The sequence below is a fragment of the Trichosurus vulpecula genome, chromosome 5 (genome assembly GCF_011100635.1).
Source record: "Trichosurus vulpecula isolate mTriVul1 chromosome 5, mTriVul1.pri, whole genome shotgun sequence".
Taxonomy (NCBI): domain Eukaryota; kingdom Metazoa; phylum Chordata; class Mammalia; order Diprotodontia; family Phalangeridae; genus Trichosurus; species Trichosurus vulpecula.
Genome location: NC_050577.1, coordinates 108,387,441 through 108,413,179, shown reverse-complemented (window position 1 = coordinate 108,413,179; position 25,739 = coordinate 108,387,441). Strand labels below are relative to the sequence as shown.

At 36.8% G+C, this 25,739-nt stretch overlaps 1 protein-coding gene across 2 annotated transcripts in view; it reads right to left on the bottom strand.

The window, feature by feature from the left end:
- Positions 1 to 25,739, bottom strand: part of LOC118851926 (protein mono-ADP-ribosyltransferase PARP12-like) — a 67,949-nt gene that overhangs the window by 16,440 nt on the left and 25,770 nt on the right. The window contains exons 4-7 of one of the 2 annotated variants that reach the window (XM_036761513.1): positions 17,024 to 17,116; positions 16,497 to 16,620; positions 14,388 to 14,489; positions 8,306 to 8,474 (exon numbers count right to left, since the gene is read on the bottom strand). In XM_036761513.1, the coding sequence (XP_036617408.1) occupies positions 8,306 to 8,474; positions 14,388 to 14,489; positions 16,497 to 16,620; positions 17,024 to 17,116 (488 nt within the window). The remainder of the gene's footprint in view (positions 1 to 8,305; positions 8,475 to 14,387; positions 14,490 to 16,496; positions 16,621 to 17,023; positions 17,117 to 25,739) is intronic. The other variant, XM_036761514.1, reaches the window with a different exon arrangement.

Genomic DNA, 25,739 nt, shown 5'->3' with positions numbered 1-25,739 from the left:
TATATAGTCATGCAAAACAAGTTCCTGCATTACCATGTAGAAAAAAAAAGAAAGAAGGAAGGAAGGGAGGGAGGAAGGAAGGAAGGAAGAGAAGGGAAGAAGGAAAATATAATTCATTCTGCAAACTCAGTCCATCAGTCCTCTATCTTGGAGGTGCTTTATCATGTTTCCTCTTAAGTCCTTTGCAACTATAGTTGATCATTATGGTAATCAGAGTTACTTAGTTTTCAGAGTTGACTATTTTTACAATGTTGCTGACCATATACATGTATGACACTATATAAATAGTTCTCTTAGCTATGCTCACTTCACTTTGCATCTCTGTTCATACGAGTCTTCTCAGATTTTTCTGAAACCATCTCCTTCATCATTTCTTACAACACAATACTATTCTATCATATTCATATACTACAATTTGTCCAGTCATTCTCCAATTGACGGGCATTCTGTCAGTTTCCAAATCTTTACTACCACAGAAATTGCTGCTATATATACTTTTGTACATATAGGTTCTTTTCCATTTTCTTTTACTTCCTTGGGGTATAAATCTAATAAAAGTATTGCTTTTACTAGCTTTACTATTCGTCTAAGGGTATGCAGAGTTCAATACCTTTTGGGGCACAAAATGGTTGGACTAGTCTACAGCTCTACCAACAGTTCTTTAAATACCTGTTTTCCCACTTCCCCTCTAGGATGTCATTTTTTTTTGTCATCTTAGCCAATCTGAGTTGTTTTAATCTGTATCTTTCTAATCATTAGTGATTATAGCATTTTTTCACATGGGTATTGACAGCTTTGATTTCTTCCTTTGAAAACTGTCTCTTCATATCCTTTGACGATTTATCAATTAAGGAATGGCTCTTATTCTTGTAAATTTGACTTCGTTCTCTAGAAATCTTAGAAACGAGGCCTTTATCAGAGAAACTTGCTAAGAAGATTTTTTCCCCCAGTTTCCTGCCTTTCTTCAAGTTGTAGTTGCTTTGGTTTTATTTGTGCAAAGCCTTTTCAATTATAAATAACAAAAAATGTCTATTTAACCTTCTTTTATTTGGTCATGAACTCTTCTCTTATCTCCAGATCTTACAGGTGATTTCTTCCATGTTCCACTAATTTGTTTATGATGTTACCCATTATGTCTAAATCATGTACCCATTTTGAACTTATCTTGGAAAACGGTGTGAGATATTGGTCTATACCTATTTCTTCCAGACTGCTTTCCAGTTTTTCCAACAGGTTTTTATTGAATAGAGACTTCTTGCACCCATAGCTGGAATCTTTGGGATTATCAAACACTAGTTTACTCTGTTCAGTTGCTTTTGTATAGCTAATCTGTTTCACTTATCAACTTCTCTATTTCTTGCCCAATATCAAATGGTTTTGATGATTACAGCTTTGTAGCACATCATTTGAGATGTGGTACTGCTAGGCTCCTTCCTTCTCATTTTTTTCCATTGATTCCCTTCATATTCTTCACTTTTTATTCCCCAGATAAATTGTTATTTTTTCCAACTCTATAAAGCAATTCTTAGGTTGTGTGATTGATATGGCACTGAATAAGTAAATTAATTATGAAAATACCATCATTTTATCATATTGGCTCTGTGTACCTATTAATTTCTCCACTTAGATCCGACTATTTGAGTAAAGAATCTTTTGTAATTGTGTTCATAAAGTTTTTGTGTGTGTCTTGGTAAGTAGTCTCCCAAGTCTAATATTTTATACTATTCTTCTAGTGTTTTATACTGTTTATACTAGTATTATATACTAGGATTTTATATTCTTTTATTTTAGCATTTTATACTATTCATAGTATTGTAAGTGAAATTTATCTATCTCTTTCTGCTGGGCTTTGTTGGTAATTTACAGAAATACTAATGACTTGTGTGCCTCTATTTTGTATATTTCAAAGTTGTTAATTTTTCCAATTAGTTTTTTAATTGACTCTCTAGTATACTCTACATAAACTTTCATATCAACTGACAAAGTGATGATTTTGCTTCATCTTTGCTTATGTTTTTTCCTTCATTTTCTTTTTCTTGTCTTACTACTATAGCTAGCATTTCCAAGACAATACTGAATAGTAATAGTTAATGGACATCCTTGCTTCCCCCCTGCTCTCACTGGAAAGGCTTCCAGCTTATTCTCATTATATAAACTGTAATGCTTGCTTTTGTTTTTAAGTACTAATTACCATTAAAGTTCCATTAATTCTATGCTTGTGTGTGTGTGTGTGTGTGTATTATAACAGAAATGGATATTGTATTTTGTCAAAAAAAATTTCCGAATCTATTGAAATAATCTTTTGTAGTTTTTGTTATTAATATAGTCAACTATACTTACAGTTTTCTCATATTAAACCAGCCAGGCATTCCTGGTACAAATCTAGCTTGGTCATAGGGTGTGATCTTTGTGATATATTACTGTAACCTCCTAGCTAGTATTTTATTTAAGTTTTTTTGTAGCAACATTCATTAGGAAAACTGGTCCATAGTTTTCTTTCTCTGTTTCGATTTTCTCAGGTTTAGATATCAAAACCATATTTGTCATTGAAGGAATTTGGTAGGACTCCTTTTTTACCTATTTTTCAAACAGTTTATATAGTATTAGAATTACTTGTTCTTTAACTTGCTTATAAATCCATCTGGTCCTATGGTTTTTTTTTCTTTTAGGGAGTTCATTTATGGCTTGCTCAATTTTTTTTTTCTAAGATAGGGTTATTTAAGTATTCTGTTTCCTGTTCTGTTAATTTGGGCAATTGATATTTTTGTAAATAATTATCCATTTCATTTAGACTGTCTGGTTTACTGGTATATATAGTTGGGCAAAATCTTAATAATTGCTTTTATTTCTTCTTCATTGGTTGTGAATTCATCCTTTTCATTTTTGATTCTGGTAATTTGGTTCACTTCTTTTTGTTAATCAAATTAACCATTTGTTTATCAATTTTATTAGTTTTTTCATAAAACTATCTCCTAGTTTTAGTTATTAGCTCAATAGTATTTTACTTTCAATTTTATTAATCTCTCCTTTGATTTTCAGGATTTCCATTTTGGTGTTTAATTGGGGATTTTCAATTGGTTCTTTTTCTAGGTTTTTTTTTTAATTGTATATCCAATGTGTTTAATTGGGAGCTTTTAACGTGGTGGCTTTCTAGTTTGTTTGTTTTATTGTATGAACATTTTATGGATTTACTCTTCCTATCTTTTACTGATGCAAGAATTTAAAGATATAAAATTTCCCTAAGAACTGCTTTGACTGCATCCCACAAATTTTGGTCTGTTGTCTCATTGCTGCCATTATATTTAATGAAATTATTGTTTTTATGAATTTTCTTTGACTGATCCATTCTTAGGATTAAAGTATTTAGTTTCTAATGAGTTTTTAATCATTTCTCCAGTAACTCTTTACTGAACATAACTTTGCACTGTGGTCCATAAAAGATGTATTTAATATTTCTGCCTTTCTGAATATGTCTGTGAAGATTTTATGCCTTAATAGAAGGCAATTTTTGTGAAAATGACATGCATAGCTAAGAAATAGATAAACTTCTTCCTATTCCCATTTATTAATCTCCAAAGGTCTGCTACATCTAACATTGCTGAAATTCTATTCGGGTCCTTTACTTCTTTTATTATTTTTTGTTTATCTTCATCTAGGTCTGAGAGGGGTATATTGAGGTCCCCCATTATTATAGATCATCTACTCCCTCAGTTTTGATCTTTTCATGAAGAATGCTGGAAAGTACTTTATTTCCTCCTGTAACTCATTTAACTTTTCCTTTAGAAATTTAGATGCTATGCCGTTTGGTGCATATGTTCAGTGGTGATATTAATGGTACTCTTATGTAGCTTTCCTATTTATCACTTTTAATTTGTTCTATTTTTTATTTTGCTTTGTCCTTGATCATGATTTTTACCCCTGGCTTTTTTACTTTAGCTAAAGCCTAATAGATTGTGCTTCAGTTGTTCATTTTAATTCAATTCAATTTAATTTAATTCAAAATCAATGCTGAAAACTAAATAAAAAAAATTTTAAAAAGGGCTATAAAAAATGTGTTTCTTGTAAACAAGATATTGTTTAATTCTGGTTTCTAATCTATTCTGCTATCTTCTTCTGTTTTATGAGTGACTCATTCCACTCACATTTACAGTTATGATTGCTGATTGTATATTTCCTTCTATCCTATTCTCATAACTTTTCCTTCTCATTTTTTTTTCCCCTTAAGAATCTGTTTTGCTATAGGTTAGGTACACAAGACAAAGTAATCAATGACTGCAGTAATCTACTGTTTGTTAAACCCAAAGACTCCAGCTTCTTGGATAGGAACTTACCATTTGACAAAAACTGCTTGGAAGACTGGAAAATGGTATGGCAGAAACTAGGCATACACCAACATCTTATACCAAATACCAAAATAAAGTCAAAATGGGTACACAACTTAGATATAAAGGCTGATACTATAATCAAACTGGGAGAGCAAGGAATAGTTTGCCTGTCAGGTTTATAGAGAAGAGAGGAATTTATAGCCAACCAAGAGATAGAGAACATTATGAAATGCAAAATGGATACTTTTATTACATTAAATTGAAAAATTTTTGACCAAACAAAGCCAATGCATCCAAGATTAGGAGGGAGCAGAAAACTGGGAAAGAATTTTTACAACCAAATATATAGAGAACTGAGTCAAATTTATAAGAATACAAGTCATTCCCCGATTGATAAATGATCAAAGGATATGAACAGGCAGTTTTCAGAGGAAGAAATTAAAGCTATCTATAGTCATATGAAAAAATGTTCTACATCACTATTGACTAAAGAAATGCAAATCAAAACAACTCTGAGGTACCAGTTCACACCTATCAGATTGGCTAACATGACAAAACAGTAAAATGATAAATGCTGTGGAAAAATTTAAACACTAATGCATTGCTGGTAGAGTTGTAAACTGATCCAACCATTCTGGAGAACAATTTGGAACTATGCCCAAAGGGCTATAAAAATATGCATACCATTTGACCCAACAATACCACTTCTAAGGCTGTATGCCAAAGAGATCATACAAATGGGGAAAGAACCCACACATATAAAAATATTTATAGCAGCTCTTTTTGTGGTGGCAAGGAATTGGAAATTGAAGGGATGCCCATCAGCTGGGGAATGGCAGAACAAGTTGTGGTATATGAAAGTAATGGAATATTATTGTGCTATAAGAAACTATGAGCAGGCTGACTTCAGAAAAACCTGGAAAGGCTTATATGAACTGATGCTAAGTGAAATGAACAGAACCAGCAGATCATTGTACACAATAACAGCCACATTGTGCAATGACTAACTTTGATAGACTTATCTCTTCTTAGTAATGAAAAGATCTAAGACAACTCCCAAGGACTCATGATGGAAAATGCAGTCCATATCCAGAAAAAGAACTATAGGCATATGAAAAAATGCTCTAAATTACTATTGATCAGAGAAATGCAAATCAAAACAACTCTGAGGTATCACAATCTCTCCTGTCAGATTGGCTAACATGACAAAACAGGAAAATCATAAATGCTGGAGAGGATGTGGGAAAATTGGAACACTGTTACATACTATTTGCTCTCTTTCTCTCTCTCTTTTTTTTGTTTCTTCTTCCTCTCAATTTTGGCTATAGGATTCTTGAGAGTTTTCATTTTGGGGTTTTTTCCAGGAAGCAACTGGTGGATTCTTTTAATTTCTACTTTGCTCTCTATTTCTAAAATATCTGCATAGTTTTCTTTTATGAGTTCTTAAAATATGATGCTTAGACTCTTTTTTTGTTTGGTGTAAATAGTCCTGGAGTCCTGCTCAATCTGAGGCTATCTTCACCCTGACCACCTAAGAGGTAGCTCTGGTATAGTGAAAGAGCAATGGGCATTGGGCTGACCTTTTTTCCAGATCAATTGTTTTTCCTCTGAGGTAGTTCATATTTTCCTCAATTTTTTCAGTCTTGTGACTTTGCTTTATCATTTCTGATGTATTAGTCATTAGCTTCCATGTGGTGTACACTAACTTTCAAAGAGTTATTTTTTCAATAATGTTTTGCACTTTCTTTTGTCAAGCTTAATTGTTAATTTTTAACCAAGTTTTTAAACTAGTTCTTTCTTTCCTAAGCGTACAAGTTAATCTTTCCTCGATAGCTCCCGTTTCTTTTTTTATTTTTTTCTACCACTCTTATTTAGTTGTTAAAATCAATTACTTTTGCTCTTTTAAAAAACTCTTCAACTCTTTTAGGAATTCTTGTTGGGCTTGCATCCAATTTGAATTTTTCTTTGAGGCTTTGATTGTATATTTATTTAAGTCATTTTTTTTTCTGAGTTTGTGTCTTGAGCTTGAGTTACCACAGTAATTCTTTATGGTCAAATTGTTTTTTGTTTGCTCATTTTTCTGCCTGCTTCCTTACTTTGGCTTTTATGCATATGGTGGATTCTGTATACTTCTGGGGTATTGGGGAGATGTCTGGTCTGAGCTTCTGTCCCTTTAAGGCCATCTGATACATTCACAGCTCAGTCTCAGGGCCTGTATGTTTTCAGTGCTCTGAAAGTGGTATAATCTGAGGAGAAGTCTATTCACTGCCCTCTTGGTCTTAGTTCTGCAAGTTCCTGACCCAGATTTGGGTCTACTGGCTTCTGTGTTGTGGAATTTACATAGACTGCTACTTGACTCATCATTAGCATGCTGGAAAGTTCTGCAGGTTCAGAGTGACTGAACTGCCCACTCTCCTTTGGTCTGGGAATGCTGCCCTGATTATTCCACTGCAGGCTTATGCGCTAGGCTAAAGGCTAGAAGTGAGCATCAGCACTACTCCTGGACTCAGAGCTACACGACTACATTTTTGGAACTTGGTCCTTGCTCAATACACACTCACACCCTCCTTACCCATGACTACTCTTCTCTACCTTGGATCTGTGACCTGGTAGTGGGTAATGGGTGACACAGCTGCCATATGGCACCTGCTTCTGCACCCAGTGCTAGTTCAGGGATCCCCTAAGATCCCTTTCTTCTCTGGTGCTTCTTTCCCTTGTGCTTTGTCTCAATCTCCTTTCCATCTCTGGGTATTAGAATGCTTATTGCTGCTAGGTGGCTTGTGTCTAGTTAATGCCTGTGCCTGGTGTCCACAAACCTCTCTGTCTCCCTGGGCTTAAAGAATTACTCACTGTGACTTTTTCTTGGCTTTCCCCATTAGAATTTATTCTGGGGCATTTTCAAGATTGTTTTGGAGAAGGTGTGCTAGGTGAACAAGGCAAATATGCTTCTTCTCATTCTGCCATTTTGACTCTGTTTTCTAACTACTGGTTTTTAAAAAAATTAACAAGAAATAAGAAAGTATAGGGAACCTACTTTCTTATGCTAGTAGGCAAACCTATGATACAATAGATGAAGGAATAATGTGGCTTCTATTAGCTCATCAACTGGACTGTCCAATAATAAAACCTATAATTAATCTATTATATACAATATAAAGCCTTAACACTACTCTTCTTGTCAAAGATAAGGAAACTAAGAAGTTAAGTAACTTATCCATAGTGTAGGAAGTGCAATTAAAACTCAGGTCTCTTCCACCCAATACCCATTGCTCTTTCACTATACCAGAGCTACCTCTTAGGTGGTCAGGGTGAAGATAGCCTCAGATTGAGCATGACTCCAGGGTTATTTACACCAAGTATAACCCACACCTCTCTGGGAACCACAGACTAATCTGACCCATATTAGATTCCCAGAAAGGAGAGAAGGTAAAGCAAGTGACTATTCAGTTCCCTAAATCCTTTTCCAAGTCTGACAAATGCTATAAACTGAGCTTCCTCTATAAATAAGTGGCTGACATTTCTGAAGCCTACAGTTTATTTCACCTGTCTATATAGTTGATGACTTTCTCCTCTCCAAACGCGACTGATATACAGGAGATATCACTGAAGTTTAAGTGGAAATAGTGCATGAGACATGGAATCATATCCTCATTCACCTTAGTCTTATCCAAAAGTAAAAAAAATCCATTGTCCCAAGTTGGAGAGTGGCAAAGAAAAACAGAACTTCTAAGCTCAGGCATTATAAAGTTGTAAGAAACTGAGCAAGCTGGAACTTTCCATGGAGGTTACATTCAGAGTGACTCTCTGCAAAACTATTATGCAACTGGCACACACAGACACACACGGACACATACACACAGAGAATACAAATTTTTCCCAGCTGGCTTAGATGAATATCGAAGTGATCTTCACATGTAGACCAAATCTAATAACCCAGTGAAAGCCCCACAAAAAGCAAATTGGAGTGAACAGCCACTCACCTGGGTTCCATATTCAATCCACTGACCATTGTCATTCAGCCAATACCAGAGCCATGTTGTGGTTAAGAGAATATTGGAAGGTTTGGTGACAGAGGAGGGGGTAGATAGACGACGCACTTGATTCAAACCACAGGTCATAGTCTCAAAATTGATGTCCAGATCTCCCATTCTACAGAAATGAAGCAGAATAGGTCTTTAAAATAGATGGTCCAGTATATTAAAAGTGTGGCTTTGTATGCATGGGAAACAACAGGGCTACCTTTAATCTATAACCAGTATCTTCATGTGTGGGCATATCTCACTAAGGATCTGGGTAAAGCTCAAATTCAATTAAATTCAACAAAAATTCGTTAGCCCTAAAAAGGCCACTAAAATTAATGGAAACAACAACTTTAGCAAAGATGTAGGATATAAAACAAACCAACATAAGTCATCAGCATTTCTGTGTATTGCCAACAAAACCAAGCAAGAAGAAATAGGATGAGAAATTCTGTTCAAAATAGTTACAGATTATATAAAACATTTGGAAATTGACCTACCAAGATACAAATAAGAACTCTACAAAACACAATTACAAAACACTATTTACAGAAATACAGACATAAACAGAGAAATGTTAATTACTAGTGGTTGTTGTTCAAATCTAATAAAAATGACAAGATTCCCTAAATCTGCTTATACAGTGCCATGCCAACTGAACTGCCAAAGCATTACTTTATAGAGCTAGAAAAAAAAAAGATGGCCATCTTCATCTGAAAGAATAAAAGATCAAGTACTTCAAGGGAAATAATGGGGGGGGAGGAGAGTGGGAAGAAAGAGGGTCCAGAAGCACCAGATCTTAAACTGTATTACAAAGCAGGAATGATCAAAACTATTTTATACTGGCTAAAAAATAGAGAGGTCAATCAGAGAAATGGATTAGGTACAATATAGAAGAAAAAGAATCCCTATTTAATAATGGCTGCTGAGGAAACCAGAACGCAGTCTGGGAGAAATTAGGTTTAGACAAATACTTCATACCATATGCCATGATAAGCTCCAAATGAGGAAACAATTTAGATTTTTAAAAGGTCGCATAATAAACAAATCAGAAAAGTGAGGAAGGAAATATCTATCACAAATAAAACTAATGGAGTTAAAATTAGAAGTGAAAACAGTTAAATGGGGAAAAAAATCTTTGCAGCAAAGTATCTTTGATAAAGATATGATATCTAAGATATATAAGGAATTGCTTTAAATTTTTAAGAACAAGCACCATTCCCCAATAGGCAAATAACAGAAGGATATAAGCAGGTGGTTATCAGAGGAAGAAAACCAAGCTCTCAACAACCATATAAAAATGTTCTAAATCACAATTAGAGAAATTCAAATCAAAGCATCTCCGAGGTTCTATCGCATACCTATCAGATTAACAAAAACAACAAAAAAGGAAAATGATGATTGTTGGGGGTGGGGCTGTAGGAAAACAAATATATAATAGCATACTCACCATTGAAAGAACTATGAATTAGTCTAGCCATTCTAGAAAGCAGTTTAGAACCATGCCCTAAAAGTCACTAAACTAGCCAAGTAATGTCACTACTAAGCCTATACCACAATGAGATCAAAAACAGATGAACCAGAAACTAAAGGGGTACCCATCAAGTGGACAGTGGCTGAACAAATTATGCCACGTGAATGCAATGGAACGTTTTTGTGCCATAAGAAATGATGAAAGGGACAGTTTTCAGAAGTTTGAGAAGACATACGCACTAATGCAGAGTGAAGTTAGCAGACCCAGGCATATCAATGATGCAATGTCAATAATATTATAAACAAAAACAACTTTGAAAGCCTTAAAAACTCGGATCAACAACCTTCTGTGGTAGAGGCTATTACCATCCCATTTTTACAGATGAATTTGCCAGTAAGAGGTTAAGAAACTTGTCTAGGGTTACATAGCTATGAAGTATCTGAGGCAGGATTTGAATTCAAGTTTTCCTGATTCCAAGTCCAGTACTCTACATACTGTGCCACCTAACTGTGGGTGTCCTGGACCCTCTTCTCTTCTCCTTCTATATTACTTCATTAGGTGATCTTATCAACTGCTATGGATATAATTACTAGCTATATGTTGATGATTCTAAAATCTATCTTTCGTGCACCAATCTCTCTGCTGACCTCTAACATCGCATTTCCAACTGCCTTTCAGACATCTCAAATTGGATATCCAGTAGGCATCTTAAATTCAATATGTCCAGAACAGAACTCATTGTCTTTCCTCCTACACCCTTCCCCTCTCCTATCTTCCCTATAACTGCAGAGGGAAACACGATTCTCCCTGTCCCTCAGGCTCACAACCTAGGGATCATCCTGAATTCCTCACTCTCTCTTACCACCTCCACCTCCCATATTCAAGCAGTCGCCACGTACTGCTTATTTCACCTTTGCAATACCTTCTGAATATGTCTCCTTCTTTCCTCTGACCCTGCCACCACTCTAGTACAGGCCCTCATCATCTCATGTCTGGACTATTGCAATAGCCTGCTGGTGGGTCTGCCTGACTCAAGTGTCTCTCCACTCCAATCCACCCTCCATTCAGCCACTAAAGTGATTTTCTTGAAGTGCAGGTCCAATCATGTCTCCCCACTACTCAGAAAACTCCAGTGACTTGCTGTTGCTTCTTAGAACAAATACAAAACAGTGTTTGGCATTCAAAGCCCTTTATAACCTATCCCCCTCCTCCCTTTCCAGTTTTTTACATCTTACTCCCCAAGATATACTCTTCAATCCAGTCACACTGGCCTCCCGGCTGTCCCATGAACAAGACACGCTATCACTTGGCTCTGGGCATTTTTTTCTAGCTATCCTCCATGCCTGGAATTCTCTCCCTCCTCAACTGCCAACGACTGACATCCCTGACTTCCTGTAAGTCCCAATTAAAATCCTACCTTTGACAGAAAGTCTTAATTCCAGTGCCTTTCCTCTTAGTTATTCTATTTATCTTGTATAAAACTCACTATATAACTATATATTTTGATATTGTTTTTAAATTTTATAATCTATTTCTAATATTGTTTTTTCATTTTTAATTTTGAATTCCAAACCTCCTCTCCCAACCATTGAGAAGGCAAGCAATATGATATCAATCATACATGTAAAATCATGGAAAACACATTTTCATATTAGATATGTCACCCCCCCAAAAAAAAATGCAAGAAAAATAAAGTGAGAAAATAATATTTCAATTTGCATTCATAGTCCATCAGTTCTCTCTCTGGAGGTGGGATAGCATTTTTCATTCTGAATCCTCCAGAATTATCTTGGATTATTATATTGATTACAGTAGCTAAGGTTTTCACAGTTGATCATTGTTACAATATTGCTGTTACTGTGTACAATGAATTCCAGATTCTGTTCACTTATCTTTGTATCAGTGCATATAAGACTTCACAGGTTTCTCTGAAAACATCCCCCTATCATTTCTTATACGACAATAGTATTCTATTACAATCATAAACCATAACTTGTTCAGCCATTCCCCAAATGATGGGCATCTCCTCCATTTCCAATTCTTTGCCATCACAAAAAGAGCTGCTATAAATATTCTTGTATATATGGGTCCTTTTCCTTTTTCTTTTATCTGTTTGAGATACAGACCTAGTAGTGATATTGCTGGGTCAAAGGGTATGCACACTTTTACAATCCTTTGCACATAGCTCCAAATTGTTCTCCATAATGATTAGACCAGTTCACAACTCCACCAACAATGCACTAGTGTATTTATTTTTCCATTTATTTTTCCATATCCTCTCCAATACTTGTCACTTTCCTTTTCTGTCATGTTAGCCAATCTGATAGGTATGAGGTGGTACCTCAGCATTGTTTTTAACTTACATTTCTTTAATGAACCATTTTAAAATTTTAAAGCATTTTTAAAATATGACTATAGATAGCTTTGATTTCCTTCTTCTGAAAACTGCCTGTTTATATCTTTTGACCAGCTATCAGTTGGGTAATGGCTCTTATTTTTTATAAATTTGACTAGTTCCTTATATATTTGAGAAATGAAGTCTTTGACAGATAAACATGCTATAAAAATTTTTGATATTGCTTCATTGTCTATGGTACCTTTTAGTAAAATGTAGTTACCCTGATTATCTATTTTAATTAGGCCTATTTTTTGCTTTTGCTTTGTCTGAGACCATGATTGCTACCCCTGCCTTTTCTACTTCAGTTGAAATATAATAGATTCTGCTCCAGCCCCTTATCTCAACTCTTTAGCTTATTTTAACTCTTACGAGTATCTTTCTGTTCCAAATAATGTTTCTTGTTAACAAATTATTGTTGGATGCTAATTTCTAATCCATTCTGCTATCCACCTCCATTTTGAGTGAGCTGAATCCATTCACATTCACCATGTATTTCCCTGCATCTTATTTTCTTCTGTTTATCAACCTCTCTTTTCATCCTGTCCCTCCTCAAAAGTCTGTTTTTCTTCTAATCACTGTCTCCTTTAATCTGCCCTTCCTTTTATTACACCCTCATTTCTCTTATCCCCCTTCCTTCCTTCTTCCCTATTGGGTAAGATAGATTTCTACACCCATATGAATATGATATATGTACGTTGATAGACACACAGACAGACAGATAGATAGATGGATATTCTTCACTCTTTAACCAATTCTGATGAGAATGAGATTTAAGCATTGCTCACCTACCTCCATTTTCCCCTCCTCTTTAAAAGCTCTTTCTTGAAAGACTCTTTCATGTGAGATAATTTCCTACATTTTTCCTATGCATTCCCAGTGCTGCCCTCTTTCTCACTCATTCATTTTTTTTTTTAGATCATACCAACATAATCAACTCACACCCATGCCCTCTGTTTACATAGACAACACCTAACTGCCCTAATAATGATAAAGTTTTTAGGTATTACATGTATCATCTTCCCACAGAGGAATGTAAAGTTTAAACTCATTAAGTCCTTTATGATTCCTCTTTCATGTTTGCCTTTTTATGCTTTTCTTGAGTCTTGTGTTTGAATGTCAAATTTTCTTTTCAGCTCTGATCTTTTTATCAGGAATGCTTGAAAGTCTTCTATTTCACTGAATACCCATTTTTTTGACCTGAAGGATTATGCTCAGTTTTTCTGGGTAGGTGATTCTTGGTTGTAACATTAGCTCCTTTTCCTTCTAGAACATAATATCCCAAGCCCTCTTCTCCTTTAACATGGAAGCTACTAAATCCTGTGTGATCCTGACTGGAGCTTCATGATATCTGAATGAATGAATAAATGAATGAATGAATGAATGAATGAATGAATATCTGAATCTGATATCTGAATCTGGTTGTTTGCAATAATTTCCCTTTGATCTGGGAGCTCTAGAATTTGGCTATAATATTCCTGGGAATTTTCCTTTTGAGATCTCTTTCAGGAGGTAATCCATGGATTCTTTCAACTTCTATTTTTCCCTCTGGAACTATGATATCAGGGCAGTTTTCTTTGATAATTTCTTGAAATATGATGCCTATGCTCTTTTTTTAATCATAGCTTTCAGGTAACCCAATAATTCTTAAGTTATCTCTCAGTTCATTTTCTGGGTCAATGGTTTTGTCAATAAGATATTTCCCATTTTCTTCCATTTTTTCATTTTTTTGACTTTTTATTTGCTTACTGAAGAAAAAAACTATAAGTCGCCCTTCCATTTAGCAGCAATTTCCCTTTTTTTAAGTTTCATTTATAGTAAGAATGTCGATATTAACATGACGCCTTTCCTCTAGCAGCATTTTAACTCAATGATCATTAAATGAGAACCCTACATTTTGGTAAATTATAAGACAAACAAAAACTAAAGACTATAATTACATAATAGGAGGGGCTTTGGGCTTTCCTTCTGCCATTCTTTGCTGTTTTGTGCCTAGCAATGTTGTATCTTTGGTGGTTATGCCAATATTGGCTTCAAGTGGTTGAGGATGGGAGGAAAGAGGGAAGAATGGTACCTCCAGAAGATTCTTTACTGTCTAGTCTCTCTTCATCACTCAATAATTCTTCTACCATAAGAAAGGATGAGGATGGAAAAACAGAATAAGCATTACTCACTGGACTCCAACATTTGGGAAAAAAGGCGGAAGACCAAGGGCCAAGTTGAACAGGAAACTGATGTACGAGGGAGAAGAGGGAGATGGGGCTGGGGAAACATATCTAAACAAGAGAGAAGAAAAAGTGTCATAGTAAATTATCTCTCCAACCTTGAGTGTATTGCTATGAGAAATGGGGAAAACTCTAACCTATAAAGTAAGGGAGGAAAGCAAGTTCCAAGTTCCCTTCTTGAGCTTAACTGGGGAACCCCGTAACTTTTACAATCAATTGACCTAAGGTGCCTTTCCCTGAAGGGGAATAGCTAGCTTCATTCCTTCTATTAGGCAGCAAGGCAATGCTCAACCTAAAGAAATTAGGTAAAAGAGACAGGGTGATGTGATGTAGTGGCAGTTTAATAAAGAGAAGCAACTTGGGGTACTGGACAGAGAGCTAGTCTCAGAATCAGGAAAACCTGGGTTCTGGTCCTGCCTCTGACATGTACTAGGAAAATCACCTAACCTCTCACTATCTCCAGGCAAATCTCTAAGACTATAAGTTGACAAGAAATTTTCAACCTGTATTTATAGAGAGAGTTTCCTCACCTGGGAACATCTTATACCAATGAAATCACAAGTCTAGTCCCTATCCCTAATTTAGAGGAAAAATAATGTCTTCTTTCAGGATAATACAGAAAAAGGAGAAAGCATAGTCCCAATCACCAGGCCCAAGGCTTTGAACATTCTAGATGAAAAAGGGTAGAAAGGGCTGCCTGAAACACCTAGTCTAGCTTAGCTATCAAAGGTACTACTCAAAAAGTAACGGCAGATGTGGGGTTACAGACTTAGGGCCAAAGGATGGAATAAAGAGCTTTCTGTGGATTCCTTCCTGCAGGGAGTTCACTTTCTCTTGCACCCCAAAGCAAGTCAAAATTGGGAATTCTCCAACTGAACCACAGGAACAAGGGAGCTAGACCACTGGTTCACAGCACCTCTTTCCCTTCTTTTTAGAAGTGGAGAACTACAAGGTAGAATATCACACCTACTGTCATTCACAATAGAGGTGTTGGTTGATCTTGTTAAACAGAATTCTTCCTCATTCCTTTTTTTATTCTTTGTTACAAGGAATGGCTATTTTTTAGGGATGGGGATGTGTTTGTGAAATGAAGGTAATATAAAAATAAAAGATATGTTAAAAGAAAAAAATTTAAACTGTATGTAAAGCAGTTTCATAAACTAAATCTGAGTTATTCCTTCAGAGTTCCCTTTAGTAGCCAGTTCATTGCTGGTCAAGTAGTAACTACTTAGTTGCTAAATTATTCACATTTGGAATTAACTCCAAAAATATCAAGTGATAACAATAGCTCCCACGAACAAAATATTTCAGGCATAACAAATATTCAAGGTATACAAAGCACTGTGCACATTGAGGAAAGTATTATAAATATTATTATCCCCAATTTAACTAAGGTTAGGTGATTTGCCCAGGTAGTTAAATGGCCAGCATACTATTTAGATAAAATTTATGGACCTCATTTCAACATTCAAGTGAATTGGTTACCTGTTACAATGAATAAGTCTAAAATCTTAATTTTATATAATACATATATATTATATTATGTAATAACTATTTTTGTTTTTTAAATAATATTTTCCCCAATTACATGTAAAGACAATTTTTAATATTCTTTTTTTTAATTTTGATTTCCAAATTCTCTCCCTTCCCCCCCACCTGAGACAGTAAGCAATTTGATTATTATTTGATTAGGTTATACATGTGTAATCATGCAAAACATATTTCCATATTAGTCATTTTGTGAAAGAAGGCACATACCAAAAGAAAGAAAACCATGAAAAAATAACTATTTTTTTTTCAGTTGTTAGGATTCATCTGAGCAGAGTGAATTCTAAGGTTATGCATAGCTCTTACAAATTGGAAAAATCACCTCAACAAAATGAAACCATCCTTGTCAAACATAGTCACATTATGTGTTTTTCTCTCCATGAGAAGTAGATCAGTGTTCACTAGGTCTTTTCTATGATTCAACACCACCAGAATCTAAAGGAATATAATGGGCAATATATTCCGAGCTGTCACATGTGGTCAGGAAAAAGGATGCAAATCTCACCTTACCTAGAGTTCTTTGGGTCACAAAAGATTTTTTCAATCCCTTCCATCATGGGAAGATCATTCCAAACAGTGCCCTCCAACTTTTGCCATCGGTAAGGTAACTTGTAATGAATATTCCTACAATTATCTGGGAAAAAAATGAAATCTCCAATGAACATAAAATACTATTAGACGTACACAAAAATAAAACTTATTCAAGTATACACACACACACACACACACACACACAAAACTCAATCGGGCACAAAATTTTAGCTTTAATTGGATTTGATCCCTTGTTTCTTGAAAGGTTTTTTTTAAATATTAAGTCTGTCTTTTAGTCCCCTCTTCTCTAAAAAGACCCAAACCTTGGATTTTTTTTAAAATAGGATGATAATAATAAAGAAGACAATTTCTCAAAGTTCAAACTTGGAAAATAGAATTTGTGTCAACTTTAACTGCCAATTTATAATGCCATTCTATACAGCAAGTTTACACCAGGATGGAAAGTAGGAGCTATTTCTTACTGTCCCATTACAAATTCAACTTACTTTTTTGTTTGCAGAATTTCCAGATGTAGTAAAGGCAAATCTCACTGTTTTTTGACTTCTCATTGCTTGTAGAAGCAGTCTCAGATCGTTTATCTGTTTAAAAAAAACACAGAGATGTGAAATGATATATATAATAAAAGTGTTTCTACCAGCTTGCAATCTCTGTTCAGTGAAACTTTATGTATAAGCTGCTAGTAGTAACTAACTGTGCATAAAGATCTAACTATCATATTAAAATAATCAGAAATAAAACTTAAATTCAGGACCATGGAAGAATGGCCAAGGACAAAAGACCTAATGTATGGACATGTATATGAAACATACACGTATGTTGAAATTTAAGAGAATCTCAGCATCAGAAGGCCTCAAAATCCATCTAATTCAAGCAATACCAGAACAAAAAATCTTATCTACAAAACCCTTAATAAGTGATCATCAAGGTTCTGCTTTGGAAGACTTCCCAGGGATGGTGCCCACTCCACTAACAAATAGGTCTAATGATTAGAAAGGTTTTTGATCCTGAGCTCAAATTTACTACCCTACAACATCCATGGTTCTAAAAAACAATTCTAATCTGGAATCTACATTGACAGCCCTTCAAACAAATAATCAAGTCTCTTACAAGTCTTCCTCTAGGTAAAACATCTTTAGTTCCTTCAACTAATTCTCATATAGCCTCAGTAGTTTCCAATCTGATCTTTTTCTCATTTTCTACAAAAATCTAAAGAAGGCTAACGTGAGCCTTCACAGGTAAAAACACTTTCTGGCTTGTGACTTCCTGGTACTTGGTTTTACCTAGGGGCATTTGGGTCCCAAGGATCCTTCTGCCTTGGTCCTGTGCATCAGCTATGCTAATCAACATAATATCCAATGGTATCTGGATATTTCTGGCCTCAGTATATTATTCTTGGTTGTCAGTTACAGTTTGCTCAGCACTTCTGTTTTCTTCTGTTTTGTGGTAGCCAAAAAAGCTTACGGGATCAGCCTTAAGACATTCATGGTATCCAGAATGAGAGAGAGGGTTAGTCCCTCTGAGACAGGGAGTTAGTCCCATCCTTTTTAGCCCTGGTCCAAACATATCTGGAGAATTGTGCTCATTTCTGAGGACCATACCTCAGGATGGATGTTAAGTGAAGGTACAAATAGGAACCTATATCATATAGCTTGCCTTCTCAATGAGGGGGGAGAGGAAGGAGGTAGGGAATTTGGAACTCAAAATTTTAAAAAAACAAATGTTAAAAATTGTTTTTACATGTAATTGGAGGGTGAATAAAATACTGAATATTTTTTAAAAGTTTTATTGAGTAGACAATTCCAAAGGACCCATGATGAAAAATGCTATCCACATCCAGAAAGAGAACTGATGAACGCTGAGTAAGGAATGAAGCATACTTGTTTCACTTTATGTTAGTTGCTTTTTATTGTGAGCTTTTATTTTTGGCAACATAGCTAATATGGAAATAAGTTTTGCATGACTTCACATGTATAATTGATATCATATTGCTTACCTTCTCAATGAGAAGGGAGGGCCTGGGGGGAGATAATTTGGAACTCAATTTCTTTTTAAATTAATGTTAAAAATTTTTTTAAATGAAAAGTTTTATTGTTTTTTTTTTAAAGAGCTTGTTAAGTAAGGAAGTGACCTGATCAGCTATCTGCTTAAGAAAAATCACTTTGGCAGCCATGTGGAAGGAGAATTAGAATGTTTAAGCTCCTTAAGTGCTCTCTTATTCTCAATTTTGATTCTTCTCTCTCTAAACCAGAGGTTCTTAACCAAAGAACCATTTAACCAAAAAATGTATCTTTGGATGAATTTCAAGGGGTCCATGAACTTGGATAGGAAAAAAAATTACATCTTTATTTTAATATAATCTTATTTTATGGGTTTAACAATATTATTCTGAGAAGGGCTTCACCAGACTGCAAAAGCAGAGGAAGTAGTCCACCTTAATACAAAAAAGTCTCAAGAATTGTGCTCAAAGCCCACTCTCTTGGGAGCTGAACCTCAATTACATTGTTTGTCTTACTGGGTTCCCTGAGGACACAGACTGTATTGTATCTATTTTTATCTCCCTATGGTGCCTAGCACACAGCAGGTGCTCAATATATATTTTAATTGAATATTCACCAGTAAGTATTTATTATATACTTATTATATGTTTAGTAGTATGCTAGACAGGCAGGGGTATATAGATAACTTCCTTCAAAATAAATAAATGATATAAATCTCCATTCACAGCATCTTCCCCTGTACTCAGCTCCAGGGCTTCTACTCATTGGACACATCTACTCTAATGCCCTGTCCCCATTTCAAACTATCAATGACTACGGCATAATGTGGTAGCCCCTTTCCCAAACACCTCATAACCAAGAATGGAAATTCTTCCCCCCTCTAAAAAACAAATCGAAGCCCTTCGATTCCTAGGCTTTCACTTTCACTACCTTTTTTCAGGTGCCCAAATACAATTTCTTCCTTCCGTGTCATGCCAATCAGATAACTTTCTCCCTTTTTACACTACACCAGACTTCACTCATTCATAGGTCACCCCTTTCTTACTGCTCTCACAGTTTCCCGTCTCCACTTATTCCAAAATATTGTACAAAGCCATGCCCTATAAGATTGTGAACAGTGTTGGGTCACGGAAGGAGAGGTTCAAACCTAGAACCAGGAAAGGACGTCAGCAGTATACCTTAAAGCTGATCATCAAAAGAAAATCAGAAGCTTCCCTAGTAGACTGCAGTTAGGGGTACATGGGTACAAAGCAATGAAGAGGTTCAGAAAATAAGTAAGCCAACAGCAACAGGAGACAAGGTAAAGAAATCTAGAAACTCTGGTGGCTTCTCCTTCAATCAGGAAATCTCTTTGAGGCTTCTTGAGCAAATAGTAAAGGGTGGCCTGCAATCATGTGGCCTGCAGCCATGCTAGGTGAGAGATTTGGCAACTGGGTTAGGTAAGCCACCAAATGGTTAATGGATTTCTAAATTAGTTGCCACTGAGCCACAGCATGTACACTCTTAGAAAAGTGAGGTACCCAGCAAAGATACATCAATCAGGGTATTGGAATAAATGATAACTTCTACTTTTTTAGTACAACACAACCAACCAACATATGCTCTAAGCTCCCCTAGAAGAAAATCATTAAAAGTAATAAAGGAAAGAGGGGTAATTAGAAGAAAAGTTAAATTCTAGAAGAGTTCATTGAAGAACAATGCATCAAAGGGCCTTTGGAATAGGAGTTTGCTCAACATAATTGTGTGTATCTAGACCAACAATGCTCTCCAACAAAACTTCCATCAGTGGCAGTACTGGAGAAAGAATACTGGTTTGTGGGATAAGTGGACAAATTCCAAAGGCAGTGTGGTATGCTAGAAAGAACACTGGATATGGAGCCAGAACTCTGCTACTTACTACCTGTAAGTAAAGGATAAAGCAAAGAAAGAGAACTATATACAAATAAGACTAAGGAATATCAATATAAAATTTTAAATAAAATCACAACAAAAAGATTTAAGCAACATCAAAAACTTATTCATTAGAAACAAGTCAGATTTATGCCAGAGACATAAAAATGGTTTAACACTGAGGAAAATTAACACAATAAATCATATTTTAAAACACCACCAGAAGACGTGATTATATTCATAGATGCCGAAAAGGCCTTTAACAAAGTACAACACTCACTCATAAACTAAAATAAACCTTACAAAGCACAGGCATAGAAGGGTCCCTTTTAAATAATTAAAAGTATATAACAAAAAGCTAGCATTATTAGCAATGGAGAAACCTTATGTGTGGTATGCCCCCCTACTCAAATTAAAGATTTCTCAGAGACTATTAATTCAGCAAGGAGATGATTTATTAACTTCCTCGATGCAGCAAACAGGCAGGCAAGGAGAAAGAGCACTGGCTTTCTCCCCCCCATACAGTTCCTAAAGCAAAACACCACAATTTCACCAACCCCACCTATCCCTGACCACAGGGCTTACAATCTTATTGTCAGCAATCTATTTCAATGGGGGCTAATTCCAGGAAGGCATATGTACGTTTCATGCAAAGCAGGACGTTTTTAAGACAGTGTGACTTTGTCAGTTACATTCTGAGGTTAGGTTCTATAAAGTCAGCATTCCCCTGAAGATATTTAACAAAATTCAAACTTAACCCTGAGGGGCCTACACGGATATGAACCCCCTCCACATAATCCCTCCTGTTTTCATTTCAAACTCTTGTAGGCCCCTCACACCATTCCTGATACACCTCTTCCATCAAGTCCTCTTCAGATTCAATAAGTTCCCATCCTTGGGATCTTAGAACCATCAACCTAACTGAACCCTCGGCCTGGCTTTCTACCTTTTTTTTTTAATATTCATTTTTTTATTTTTATTTTTATTTTTAGTTTACAACACACTGGCTTTCTACCTTAACTAAGCCTGAAAAGGAGTTCTTATCAAGTACCCTTTATGTAAGTTGTATCACACAGGGCAGGTATGCTGGGAGGAGGATCACTCTACTAACTGCTAAAAGTAGAAACCATAGAATCTGCTTCCACCAGCTTCCCCCCAACCATGACCACCACAAGCCCACTTTCCCAAAGGGACCCGATCACGTTTGGACAGGGACGTGTACTAATTTTCTTATATTTTTAGTGATTTCTTTCACAATTTTTCCATTGTCATCTACTTTAAGGCAACAGGTTGACAGGTTCAGTTTTCCACACACCCCACCTTCTTCTGTGAGAAGATAATCTAATACAGCCCTGTGTTGGCATATTGCCTCTCTGCTTTGAGTGACCTGGTCGGCTAAAAGATCAAGGGCCCTATTTGTCTGACTGGTCATCATTTCCACCACGGCCTGTAGCCTGATCAATCTATTTAGCATGTAAACTGGAATTCTATATCCCCAACTTCCATCTTGAACCCAAGTGGCAGGACCATAGGTCTGGATAATCCTTTCAGGGGGCCAGGCATCACCCCACCTATTTGCATCTCCAGTGCTGGCAATTCCTGCATCAATTGCTCTTTTATCTCTTTTGACATCATCATAGAGTTTTATCCCTAAATGATCACCTTCCTGGCTGCGAAGAAAAAAGAATTTGGGAAGGACTAGTCCTATGTAACAAATTCCTGTCCAGTTGACTGGGAGGTGAGTGTATGCCATCAAACCACAAATCCAATAATACCCTTTTAATGCTGGTCATTTCTGAAGAAATAACTGTGGTCTTAGAGCCACCATAGGAAAATACCATTGGTCTTCACTTCCTAATGGTCCTCCTATCTTGGAGGGATTACTACATTGCCACAAACCCTGTTTCCCCTTCCACTCACAGTTGTATCCTGTCCTATTTCTTTTGCTCCAGAACTCGGAGAACATACGTTGAGTTCCATTTTTGTGTTCCCACTTCCATAGATCATTGGTGATATTCCCAAAGGTGGTTTGATTACTTCTCTGACAAAGGAGCAGGTCTGAGCTTACATTACAGGAGAGTTCCTTCCCTTTTCCTAAACAGCTGTTTTCCTCAAGTCCTTCCTTTCTATTTCTTTCTGCAGTATATCTTATCCAATTACCATCCGGGCACTGAACACCTGTCTCATTCCATGCTGAGGAATGGATTGAACAATTCACTGATTTGACCAACTCGGGTCTTCTACTATAGGTCCAATTACAGTTAGTTTCTCCTAACTACCTTCCCTCTCCAGTCTGATTTAAACAATACTTTCCCTCTCTAGTTTCTGTTAAAGGCCAAGAGTGTTCCTCCCATTCCTGCCAGAATCCAGTACCATTATGAGTTATAGATCGGTTACTCAAGATCCAGGCCGGACTGAGAGGGACCGGGACCCACGGCCACCTCTCAGTTGTTGCGGCCCCCCCACAAATCCAACAGTTGGTCAGGTTAAATTGGTTGGCCACCACCTCCATCAGTTTCTCAAACTGATTTTCCTCAAGTGAAGAGTGGGGTACTGGTTGTGCCAGGGCAGTAACCAGAAGGAGTAGGATTAGGCCAGTTGATGTACTTACAGGTAAAATGATTGAGCCCATTTGGGAGGAAGCAGAGAGCTACAGATAAAAAAGGCGAATACAGAGAAAGCAAAGAGCAAAAACAGTACAGCAGGTATAGTCTTTTCACCCATTCACCGAGAGATCTTCAGCCTCACCCTCAGGTTCCCTGGTTCTGGAGATGTTACAGTCCACTGGGTAGGGGGAGCCACAGGTCCCTTGACTAGAGGGTGGTGGGTCCAACCTTTTTGCTTGGTTCGGACTGCTGTGTCAGAAGTAAATAGAACCTGATATGGTCCCTCCCAGGATGGAGTGAGCTCCTCTTCTTTCCAGGTTTTAATCAGCACCAAGTCCCCTGGCTGATATTGGTGTACAGCAAACCCTAAGGGTGGAGTTTGGGCAATCAGCCCTTTCTACTGTAAAGAAAGCAAAGACTGGGGCAGAGCCAAGATGGTGGCTAGAAAGCAGGGACTTGCCTAAAGCTCTCCCCCACGACCCTCCAAACACCTATAAAAAATGAATCTGAACAAATTCTAGAACTGCAGAACCCATGAAATAGCAGAGGGAAGCAGGGCTCCAGCCCAGGACAGCCTGGATAGTCACTGGGTAAGGTCTATCTCACAGAGCTGGGAGCAGAGCAGAGCCCGGCGTAGGCTGCGCCCGGACCAACCAGACGGGGAGCTGGGCAGAACAGACCGTAGGGCCCTGAATCAGTGAGCTGTGGCAGTTACCAGACTTCTCAACCCACAAACACCAAAGACAACAGAGAAGGTTAGTAGGAAAAGCTACTGGGACAGAGTAAAAGAAGATTGCAGCTTGGCTACCAGCCCCAAGGGCGGTGGAGGTAGTGCACCTCTGAGGCTGCTTATAGAACTACAGCTGCAGTTGCTTCCTGCCCCAGGCCCACCTGGTGGGAGGAATTAAGTGGCGGATGAGAGCGGGAGTGCAAAGCCTGCTTAGATCTGAGTCTTGGTGCAGGTTGGTGGTTCTTGGGGGAGGAAGAATGCTGGTGTGGCAGAGCTTGCTGTGCAGAAATAGCTCTGAAAACAACAGCACAGCCCCTCAAGCTTGGGACAAAGCACTCTCTACTCTACAAGCAGTCATACCCTGACAAAAAACTCAAGGGTCAAGTAGTTGGCTGGGAACATGAACAGGCATCAAAAATGGACTCAGATTCAGACTCAGACTTTGGAAACTCTCTTTGGTGACAAAGAAGACCAAAACATACAGCCTAAAGAAGTCAACAAAGCCAGAGAGCCTACATCAAAAGCCTCCAAGAAAAACATGAACTGGTCTCAGGCCATGGAGGAGCTCAAAAAGGGTTTGGAAAAACAAGTTAGAGAAGTAGAGCAAAAATTGGGAAGAGAAATGAGAGTGATGCAGGAAAACCATGAAAAACAAGTCAATGACCTGCTAAAGGAGACCCAAAAAAATACTGAAAAAAATAACACCTTAAAAAATAGACTAACTCAAATGCCAAAAGAGCTCCAAAAAGCCAATGAGGAGAAGAATGCCTTGAAAGGCAGAATTACCCAAATGGAAAAGGAGCTCCAAAAGACCACTGAAGAAAATACTACCTTAAAAATTAGACTGGAGCAAGTAGAAGCTAGTGACTTTATGAGAAAACAAGATATTATAAAACAGAACCAAAGGAATGAAAAAATAAAAGACAATGTGAAATATCTCATTGGAAAAACCACTGACCTGGAAAATTGATCCAGGAGAGATAATTTAAAAATTATTGGACTACCTGAAAGCCATGATCAAAAAAAGAGCCTAGATATCACCTTTCAAGAAATTATCAAGGAGAACTGCCCTGATATTCTAGAGTCAGGGGGTAAAATAGAAATTGAAAGAATCCACCAATCACCTCCTGAAAAAGATCCCAAAAAAAAACTCCTAGGAATATTGTTGCCAAATTTCAGAGCTCCCAGATCAAGGAGAAAATACTGCAAGCAGCCAGAAAGAAACAATTTGAGTATAGTGGAAACACAATCAGAATAACATAAGATCTAGCAGCTTCTACATTAAGGGATCAAAGGACTTGGAATATGATATTCCGGAGGTCAGTGGAACTAGGATTAAAACCAAGAATCACCTACCCAGCAAAACTGAGTATCATGCTCCAAGGCAAAACATGGACTTTCAATAAAACAGAGGACTTTCAAGCTTTCTCAGTGAAAAGACCAGAGCTGAATAGAAAATTTGACTTTCAAACACAAGAATCAAGAGAAGCATGAAAAGGTAAACAAGAGAGAAATCTTAAGGGACTTACTAAAGTTGAACTGTTTTATTTACATTCCTACATGGAAAGATGATGTGTATAATTCATGAGACCTCAGTACTCAGTATTAGGGTAGCTGAAGAGAATATACATACATACATATACATATATATATGTATACATATACATATACATATATACATATATATATAGAGAGAGAGAGAGAGACAGAGAGAGACAGAGACAGAGAGACAGAGGGCACAGGATGAGTTGAATATGAAGGGATGATATCTAAAAAAAAAATAAAATAAAATTAAGGGATGAGAGAGGAATATATTAAGAGAGGGAGAAGGGAGAGATAGAATGGAGTAAATTATCTCACGTAAAAGTGGCAAGAAAAAGCAGTTCTGTTGCAAGGGAAGAGGGGGCAGGTGAGGGGGAATGAGCAAATCTTGCTCTCACTGGATTTGACCTGAGGAGGGAATACCATACACTCAATT